At 40.9% G+C, this 10,925-nt stretch overlaps 1 protein-coding gene across 5 annotated transcripts in view; it reads left to right on the forward strand.

The window, feature by feature from the left end:
- flt1 (fms related receptor tyrosine kinase 1) overlaps positions 1-10,493 on the forward strand; it is a 165,842-nt gene extending 155,349 nt beyond the window's left edge. For all 5 annotated transcript variants that reach the window (XM_072262967.1, XM_072262968.1, XM_072262970.1 and 2 more), the window contains one exon: positions 1,882-10,493. In XM_072262967.1, the coding sequence (XP_072119068.1) occupies positions 1,882-2,086 (205 nt within the window). In that variant the 3' untranslated portion in view covers positions 2,087-10,493. The remainder of the gene's footprint in view (positions 1-1,881) is intronic.
- The last annotated feature ends 432 nt before the right edge of the window (positions 10,494-10,925 follow it).

Consider the following 10,925-nt stretch of genomic DNA (forward strand, 5'->3'; position numbering starts at 1 on the left):
CCCGCCATCTTCTCCTCCCCTCTGAGGCTGAGGCTTTATAAGGCACTGGTGAGGCCTCACCTTGAGTATTGTGAACCTCATCTTAGAAAAGATGTGCTGGCATTGGAGAGGGTTCAGAGGAGTTTCATAAGGATGATTCCTGGAATAAAAGGGTTATCATACGAGGAACGTTCGATGGCTCTGGGTCTGTACTCGCTGGAGTTCAGAAAGATGAGGGGGGATCTCATTGAAACATTTTGAATATTGAAAGGCCTAGGCAGAGTAGATGTGGAAAGGATGATGGTGGGAGAGTCCAGGACAAGAGGGCACAGCCTCAGGATAGAGGGGCACCCTTTCAAAACAGAGATGTGGAGAAATTTCTTTAGCCAAAGGGTGGTGAATTTGTGGAATTTGTTGCCTCATGCAGTTGTGGAGGCCAGGTTGTTGGGTGCATTTAAGGCAGAGATTAATAGGTTCTTGATTGGACACGGAATCAAAGGTGACAGGAAGAAGGCCGGGAACTGGGGTTGAGGAGGAGCCATGATTGACTGGCGGAGCAGACTTGATAGGACAGATGGCCTAATTCTGTTCCTATGTCTTATGGTCTTATGAAAGGGGATGACACAAAAAACTAAGAGGTAGATGGATAGGGGAGGCAAAGTGGTGAAGAAGAAGGAACCTGATAGGAGAAAACAGGGAGGCAAAGTGGTGAAGAAGAAGGAACCTGATAGGAGAAAACAGAGGACTGTGGCATAAAGAGAAGGAGGTGGGGAACCAGAAGGAAATGGTGAGCTGATCATAAGGGCGGGAGAAGGGATAGAAGGGGTAAGGGGATAACAGGAATGAGGGAAAACAAAGTGGAGGGGTAAGTAAAACAGAAGGGAGTGCTGCCTGACTTGCTGATTTCCTCTCATTTTTGTATGTGCTCTTTATGTCCAATTTGGAAGCTGTAGAAGGACGTTTACACCTTAACCAACTGGGAAACTAATGAGCCCAGTAATTTTAGCAAGACCAACGTGCATACTAGAAATTCAAGATTCAAACTTTCTGAATTATCAGCATTCCATTCTGCCTCCTTCCATCATTACTGAGGTATTAATTTCTGACAGAGCATTCCCAGTTAGGTACAGTTATCCTTACCATGTACAGATCTGGCTGACACACTACAAGGAAGATGTGATAGCAACAAAGAGTGTGTAAAAGGAATGTACCAGGAAGCTGCCTGGAAAAGAGAACTGGAGTTATAAAGAGAGATTGGTTAAGCTGGTTTTATTCTCACTGGAACATCGGGGCTGAGGGATGTCCTTAGAGAAATTTTACAAAGTTATAAGGGACAGTAAGATAGATAGACAGAATTTCTTTTTCCAGGGCAGCGAAACCTAAAACTGGAGAACTCACGTTAAAGGTAAATGAGGAGAAATTAAAAGGAGATCTGAGGGGTAAGTTTTGCAATATTTGTAATGAGGTGCTAGTGGAGGCAGATACTAGTACATTCAAAAGCACTCGGACAGGTCTATTGGATAGGAAACGTACTGAGGAATATAGGCCTAAATTTGCAAATGGTATTAACATAGGCATCAGGAACTTTGGAGTAGGTGGGCCAAAATGACCTGTTGTTTCTATGCTGTATGAAACTATGGTTACAGGAAAGAGCGATTTATCAGAAAAGGCATCTAAAGGGCTCCATCAAATTTTTTACACTACTTAATATTTGCAGCAGGGTAGCAAGTTGAGTATTGTACTCTGTAAACATCTACTGAATATTGATCATTAACCAGAACTTGGGAATAATGTTCTTTTGTATTTTCATTGAAACAGTTTCATGCAGACATGAGGAATTTGGTATCTTTTGCTACTACTTCATGTATTTTTCGTCAGTAACAATTTGATTTGTTTTTGCAGTTTGAAAGCAGCATGGAGAAACAAAGAGTTGGGATTACCAGAGCCTCTCAGTTGGAAGAGCACTTACAGCTCTGGTTGTAGTTACCAGAAAGGAGAGGAAGGCTACCGAGCAGCTGCACGGGAGAGTTTCAGCTCGCTGAGTTCCTGTGAATCAAAAATGAGTTGTTGTATACCACCCCCAGATTACAACTCACTGGCTTTTTAACCCTCTCCACCAATTTAAAGGGCTGTTTCACTAGTCCTCAAGAAAAAAAATTTGCATCTGCCTATTCAATGATTTGCACTTCACATTTTTAAGCAAACTTTGTGGTCATTGCTGTTACCAATATGAAAACATAAGTTTGCTATCCACTTTCACTGGTGAATGTGTCCATGAATGGATGTAGATACATTCAGCATATATAAACATTATTATGAGGGAAAATACAGTGGTATAGAAGTGAGAGAGACATTCTTAGGGATGGAATTTCCAACACATAAACCCATCAGTCCTGGGTCAGTTAGTGTACAGCAGTTACAATAACAATATGTTCAAAGTAAATCTCAACCTTCAAAGTAAATTTTATTATCAAAGTACATACATGTCACCATATATAATCCTGAGATTCATTTTATTGTGAGCATACTCAGCAAATTTATAGAATAGTAAATGTAACAAGGTCAATGAAAGTTCAATCAGGGTGCAGAAGACAGTAAACTTTGCAAATAGCAATAAATAATGGGAATGTGAGATAATGAGATGAGTCCTTAAAGTGAGATCATTGGTTGTGGGAACATTTCAGTGTTGGGGCAAGCGAGTATAGTTATTCCCTTTTTATCCCTGATGGTTGTGTGGTAGTAACTGTTCTTGAACCTGGTGGTGTGTGTCCCGGGGCTCTTGTACTTTCTACCTGATGGCAGCAGTGAGAGGAGAGTATGGCCTGGGTGGTGGGGATCTCTGATTATGGATGCTGCTTTCCTATGACAGTGTTTCATGTAGATGTGCTCAGTGGTTGGGAGGGCTTTACCTGTGACGTACCGTGCCAAATCCTCTACCTTTTGTAGAATTTTCCATTCAAAGTCATCGGTGTTTCCATACCAGGCTGTGATACAGCCAGTCAATATACTCTCAACTAAACATCTGTAGAAGTTTGTCAAAGTTTTAGATGTCTAGCCGAATCTCCACAGACTCCTAAGGAAGAAGAGATGCTGCCGTGCTTTCTTCGCAATTGCGCTTATGTGTTGGATCCAGGACAGTTCCTCGGAAGTAGTTTCACCCAAGAATTTAAAGTTGCTAACCCTCTCCATCTCTGATCATCCGATGAGTGTTGGCTGATGGACTTCTGATTTCCCTCTGTTGAAGTCTATCATCAGTTCCTTTGTCTTGCTGACATTGAGTGAGAGGTTGTCATTATGACACCACTGAGCCAAATTTTCAATCTCCCTCCTGTATGCTGATTCATTGCTAACTGCTGACGGGACATCAACCGTCTCGACTTCACCGCACCTTGTTCCCATTCCAACCTCACTCCTTCCGAACACTCTGCTCTCCACTCCCTCCGCACTAATCCTAACCTTACTATAAAACCCGCCGATAAGGGGGGTGCTGTTGTAGTCTGGCGTATTGACCTCTACCTTGCCGAGGCACAGCGACAACTCACGGATGCCTCCTCTTATTTACCCCTTGATTGTGACCCCACTAAGGAGCACCAGGCCATTGTCTTCCACACCGTCACCGACTTTATCCGCTCAGGGGATCTCCCATCCACTGCTACCAACCTTATAGTTCCCACACCTCGCACGTCCCGTTTCCACCTCCTACCCAAGATCCACAAACCTGCCTGTCCTGGTAGATCTATTGTCTCAACTTGCAGAGGACTCACTGGAACAACTTGCAGAGGACAGCTTATCTACTGATGTCTACTATAAACCTACTGGCTCTCACAGCTACCTAGACTATTCCTCTTCTCATTCTGTCTCTTGCAAAAATGCCATCCCCTTCTCGCAATTCCTCTGTCTCGGCCGCATCTGCTGTCAGGATGAGGCTTTTCATTCCAGGACGAAGGAGATGTCCTCCTTTTTTAAAGAAAGGGGCTTCCCTTCCTCCACCATCAACTCTGCTCTCAAACGCATCTCCCCCATTTTACGCACATCTGCTCTCACTCCATCCTCCCGCAACCCCACTAGGAATAGGGTTCCTCTTGTCCTCACCTACCACCCCACCAGCCTCCGGGTCCAACATATAGTTCTCCGTAACTTCTGCCACCTCCAATGGGATCCCACCACTAAGCCCATCTTTCCCTCCCCCCCTCTGCTTTCCGCAGGAATCGCTCCCTACGCGACTCCCTTGTCCATTCGTCCTCCCCACCGATCTCCCTCCTGGCACTTATCCCTGTAAGCGGAACAAGTGCTACACATGCCCTTACACTTCCTCCCTCACTACCATTCAGGGCCGCAGATAGTCCTTCCAGGTGAGGCGACACTTCACCTGTGAGTCGGCTGGTGTGATATACTGCGTCCGGTGCTCCCGATGTGGCCTTTTACATATTGGTGAGACCCAACGCAGACTGGGAGACCGCTTTGCTGAACACCTACGTTCTGTCCACCAGAGAAAGCAGGATCTTCCAGTGGCCACACATTTTAATTCCACGTCCCATTCCCATTCTGATATGTCTATCCACGGCCTCCTCTGCTGTAAAGATGAAGCCACACTCAGGTTTGAGGAGCAACACCTTATATTCCGTCTGGGTAGCCTCCAATCTGATAGCATGAACATTAACTTCTCTAACTTCCGCTAATGCCCCACCTCCTCCTCGTACCACATCCGTTATTTATTTATATACACACGTTCTTTTTCTCTCTCTCCTTTTTCTCCCTCTGTCTCCCTCACTATACCCCTTGCCCATCCTCTGTTTCTTTCCCCCCTCCCTCTTTTCTTTCTCCCTGGGCCTCCTGTCCCATGATCCTCTCATATCCCGTTTGCCAATCAACTGTCCAGCTCTTGGCTCCATCCCTCCCCCTCCCACTTTCAAATCTCTTAGTAGCTCTTCTTTCAGTTAGTCCTGATGAAGGGTCTCGGCCCAAAACGTCAACTGTACCTCTTCCTAGAGACGTTGCCTGGCCTGCTGCATTCACCAGCAACTTTGATGTGTGTTGCTTGAATTTCCAGCATCTGCAGATTTCCTCATGTTTGATTCATCACCACCTTTGGTTCCTCCCACAACAGTGGTACCATCAGCAAACTTGAATATGGCATTGGAGCTGTGCTTAACCACACAGTCATAAGTGCAAAGTGAGCAGAATAGGGCGCTAAGCACACGGCCCTGTGGTGCACCTGTTCTGATGGAGATTGTGGAGGAGATGTTGTTGTCAATCTGAACTGACTGATGTTTACAAGTAACGAAATCCGGGATCCAATTGCACAAGGAGGTATTGAGGCCGAGGTCTTGGAACTTGTTGATTAGCTTTGAGGGGATGATAGTGTTGAATACTGTGCTGTAGTCGATAGAGAGCATCCTGATGTTTGTATCTTTGCTATCCAGATGCTCCAGGATTGAGTGAAGAGCCAATGAGGTGGCATCTGCTGTGGACTTACTCCTCTGGTAGGCAAATTGAAGTGGATCCAAGTTGCCTCTCAGGCAGGAACTGATATGTTATAGAAAAGGTTTAGAGAATTTTCACACTATCCCAGATAATGTCTCTGAGTGTATTTCAGACTGCATTAAAATCTTCAATTCACTATCAAACACTGGACCAGACAGTATCAAACTTCACCGGCTGCCAATCTGTGGCATGCCAACCAGAGTTTGGATATGTCTCACAGTGGGTAGGTAGTTACTGGCCAGTAAAATTTCATTAAAGTATCACTTTCATTATTATCAATGATTTTTAGGTAAATGTATAATACAGCTTCATGTAAATGCATTCATGGCATATTACTAAACCTGTATTCAATATCATACTCATTCCATTGCGCTACTTCTTCAGAGCAGAAAAGGTTGAAAGCTACTGTCAGTGCAATTTGGCAGATTTAATTCACAAAAGTAGTAAGTCAAATGGTCTGAAGTGGTCTGTGAAGAGAATAAAAAAATCTCCCTTACACCTTGGATTTCCTTCACCAGAAGATGTTGCAAAATATTTCCCTTTCAGTGAATTAATTTTGAGATTACCATCATAATGTGGTAAATGGATAAGTGAACAGCCAATATTGCGTTTCATTTGTTCTTTAGTCAGGAAATCGCTCACTATTGTGAGATCAGCTTTTTGCAAAAAACATTCTGAGATTGTGACTTTGCTTCTGAAAAGTTATTTCCATGGAAAGATGACATTACCAGTTCTTCATAAAGTGAGAACATAACCATCGGCAGTTCTTCCTACTTTCACAGCCTGCTGATTCATGAATGTGTGCTACCACCCTATGAATTATGAAGCTATGTCATAATTTATTTTAGTGCTGTAACTTTCCTTTAAATCTAATTTGCCCATTAATTGAATCTAGCAAGCAATAACTCTAAAAAAAATTAAATATTATTCCTATCCTAAATCAAAACCACAAATTTGAATTTACTTTAAAATCAGATTTTTACAAACTTATTGCAAGTTATTTCTGCCAACTTTAGCTAATAGAATACTAGTAATAATAACACTCTGATGAGATCTACTTAATGTTGTAAGTTCTCTCAAAATGATACTACTTTTGAGTCCAGTTTTATTAAAAAGAAGATACTTATTGGAGTTTAATTCTCTCTGCCATTTCTTACTTTAAACCCAAACCATCATGCTAAAATATAATAGGTAGGAATTGAGGTAAATTATTCTACTAAAATTAACAATTAAAGTTACTGAATAATTTTATCCATTTCATAGACTGCAAGAATTTTAGTGGTTTATGTTTATTTTAAATCTCAGTAATTGAGGGATTCTCCTGTCAGTAAATTTCTTGCATAGAATTTTACCTAACTCTTTTTTTCTTAGGTAGCCCCTTTGGTTGATGGATGACTTGGTCCCACTTCAATTCTCTAGCTTCCTAGGTGGCTAAAAAGTAGCATGTGTGATCCACAGACTCAGACAGAGATGGGACAGGAGGTCCCTGATGTGATAGATTGTTTGGGAGTTTCTGTGTTCCATCTTCGTGCTTCCACAGAGGAATCTTGAGGTGCCCAATTCCTAAATGGATGGCCAAATTCTACTTTGAGCAGTCGTGGCCTGGGAATTTCTACAAGTCAACGACGATATTACACTTGAAGAATTTGCTCAATCATCTTGGAACTCCTATGCTATGACAGAACTTGGAGGAGAATGCCTCAGGAGTCTTGTGCTCGGCATGCAGACTCTGTGCCCAGCAGAGTGAAGTTGGCTGAGCACAATTAGAACCTCAGCAGTAGGGATATTGGTCTGGAAGTAGTTACTGATAATGCTTTGCTTATTCTAGTACATTTTGAGGATCTTATGGAGGTAGTGTTGGTACCTCCCGAAAGTCAATGCTGTCATTTTTTTTTTGTTTGGCATGAAAGAAGTTGTCCCAGATTATGGGGAATGATCCATGTTTGCCAGAATCTTGTAGTGGATCTTTATGCCAGTAGTTGGAAGAGGATTTTTGCCTTATAGATGTTTGTCCTGTATATCTCAGTGAACGAGCTGACAGTAACTTGGAGCTTGGCCTCTGAGCATGCGGGTGAGCAAGCATCATCCGCAAACTGTAGCTCAGTGAATGAGGTTGGAGTGACCTTAGCTATGGTGTGCAGGCAAAAAAAGTCGAAGAATTCCCCATCTGACCTGTAGCAAGCTGATTGAATTGAGATGAGATCAGTTATTTAACTTGATAATTAATTTATTTAACTTCAATAATTAATTCCGTGACTCAAGGTGGAGCTTTTCAGCCACAGGGTGGACCTGGTTGCGGATGATTTTTGGGATTACTTTCCCGGTCAAGACATCAGGGAAACCCCTATGTGGTTACTGCAGGTGCATTTGTCTCCATTTTTGAAGAGGATTGCAATTATGTCAGCCCTCAGCCGCCTACTGTGTAGTCTTAATCTATATAATCCAAAAAAAAATTTAACATTATAACATATGCACTGAGAAACCACAGGACTGCTTATAATGTGCTGAGAATTGCAAATCCAAATTTTCTGCTCAACATATTTTGCTTCAATATGAATCTATCACTGATAATTCCAGTTCTTCTGACCATCTGATTACAGTGGCCACACATTCCTGATCACTGTACTACAATGTTCATGTGTTAAAGTCAACAATGATCAAATTGCAGAGGAAAATTTGCCAGTGATTCCTTAGAAAACCACAGACAAACTATCTATATCTTTGGATTGTGATGTGGATGACGTGATGTTTTATGATATTTAATGTTATTTTTTACCAAGACTCTAGGGAAAGTTGATACTGAACATACATTGTTGTGGAAAGAGGATTACAAAGAAAGAGGTGTGCGGCTTCAGTTTCATCATTCCTGATTAATGTGTTTGCTGTTGCCAAGTGATGGAGAGTTATTTAAAAAATGTCAGTCTGAATTAATGTGCTCACAACATGTATATGCTAGTAGCTAGCAAACAGCTAATAATTGTATTTATAGTCATTGAGTCATAGAAAAGTACAGTACAGAAACAAGCCCTTCAGCCCATCTAGCTATTTAAACTGTCTACTTCTATCAGCCTGCACTGGGACCATAGCCTTCCATATGCCTCCATACCCCTACCATCCATGTATCTATCCAAACTTCTCTTAAATGTTGAAACTGAGCTTACATGCACCACTTGTGTTGGCAGTTTGTTCTGCACTCTCATGACCCTCTCAGTGAAGAAGTTTCCCCTTAAACTTTTCACCTTTAACCTTTATCCCATGACCTCTAGTGCAGTCCCAACCAACTTCAGGGGAAAAAAGTCTGTTTGCATTTACCCTATCTATACCGCTCATAATTTGATATCTCGCTATTAGATCTCCTCTCAATCTTATGTATTCCAAGGAATAAAGTCCTAATATATTCAATCTTCCATGTAACTCTGGTCGGCAACATCCTTGTAAATTTTCTCTGTGCTCCTTCGACCTTATTTACATCATTACTGTAGGTAGGTGACCAAAACTGCACACAATACTCCAAATTAGGCTTCACTAATGTCCTATACATCTTCAACATAATATCCCATCTCCTGTACAATAGTTTGATTTATGAAGGCCTATGTACCAAAAGCATTCTTTATGACCCTGTCAACCAGTGATGCCACTTTCAATGAATTATGGACCTGTATTCCTAGATCCCTTCATTCTACCACACTCCTCAGTGCCTTACTGTTCACTGTGTAAGATCTACCCTGGCTGGTCCTACCGAAGTGTAACACCCCTCATTAAATTCCACCTGCCATTTTTCAGCCCATTTTTCCAGCTGGTCCATATCCCATTACGAGCCATGATAGTCTTCATCGCTGTCCACTACATCCCTAATCTTGATGTCATCCACAAATTTGCTGATCCAGTTAACCCACATTATTATCCAGACCCTTGATCTCAGAAGAGAATAAAGTCATTTTTTTGAGATGGCATTTTAATGAATGGTCTTTAAATGTTTGGCAGCTACATACGATATATATACAACAGAGTTGTCTCATGTACATAAGATGTTTACCACTTCAGTAAATGTATCGTTTTGCTGTAGACCTTATTTAAATGGAAAGTCAGATTTTAGACTGAGTGTAATGTTTTGTGCTTTTTGAAAGTGAGTGAATTAAATGGTTGTTTTGGAGTAATATACATTTTCCAACTACAAAAGTATTTTTGTCTTTACTGAAATATGCCATGCCACAATATTGAATAAAAAGAAAAAGAAAAGTTTTTTGCTGTACCTGTAAACAAATCTGTGCACAAATCTTGTAGATACAGTAGATGAAAACTGCTGTAAAAGGAAACTCGTGTAAACATTGGGATGTGGTCAGTTTTATGGCCAAAGATTCATTTGGTTGATGAACTTGACCGAAAAGATGAAGGAGGTATCAAGCTGTAGTGGTTAGAATGCAGGTATTTCCTTAATATGCATTCTGCATTTCTTTAGCCACATAACCAGTTTGCACACGGATTACAGCAGTATGTGGCTTCAAGCACAGTGTGAAATCACAGGTCATCATATGAAATGTGGAGAAAGCTAATGAAGTATCATTTTCAGTTGACAAGTATATTTTTTCAACAGCTGAACAGCTCTTGGTAGCTTGCACTGAAAAATGCTTGTTATATCTCAGCAAGCTAGCATTTCTAAATTGCAATCCTATATGCTGTTAACCAAGGTCACATATCATAAGAATTCTGCCTGAGGTGAATTCACTGGGTGGAGTTTTGGAATCTTTGCACATTGCAAATGGGCATAAACAAATATGGGTGAACTATTGTAGCTCATTTCTTAGGAAGTCCGTAGTTACGCTTGTATGTGATGCATTACTGTCAGATTGCTACATTAAGTAGAACAGTGTATGTATCTTTATGTACTCTATATTCTCAGAGTTTAAGCCTTCAGCTAATTCAAATTTCTTCGGTTGTATGCTGTTTAACCTGAATGAAAATGAGATGAATTCTGTATGTCTTTTTACTTTTTAACTCACACGTATAACTGTTATAAATGTATCTCTATTTAGACTTAATAAAATATGTTTAATTATTTCCATTACAATACCTTTTCTCTGCATCTTTGTATTGTTTCAAAATCTTACTGATCCTGTATGTTGGTCAGCGCAAAGATAGTATAGGTTTTAAATGTTCCTTTCTTTGAAGATTTCAAGTTGCAAAATCATCTGTTCCTTACCCAGAAGTAAATCATATTGGTTCTAATTTATTCTATAAAGTCTATGCTGGCTCCCTCTGCAGTCCTGTTTTCCCACGTATTTCACTATAAAATATTTTCTCTTGCATACCTTTTATCTCCTACTCGATATAATTTACAGTCCAGTTAAACTGACAACCATCTTGTTTTTGTAAATCATTAAAAACATTCAAAACCATAACCAATTACATACAGCTTGTTGAATAAGTATCTTTTCCTCATCTGCCTATTACCTCCCTTTAGT

The sequence above is a fragment of the Mobula birostris genome, chromosome 7 (genome assembly GCF_030028105.1).
Source record: "Mobula birostris isolate sMobBir1 chromosome 7, sMobBir1.hap1, whole genome shotgun sequence".
NCBI classification, from domain to species: domain Eukaryota; kingdom Metazoa; phylum Chordata; class Chondrichthyes; order Myliobatiformes; family Myliobatidae; genus Mobula; species Mobula birostris.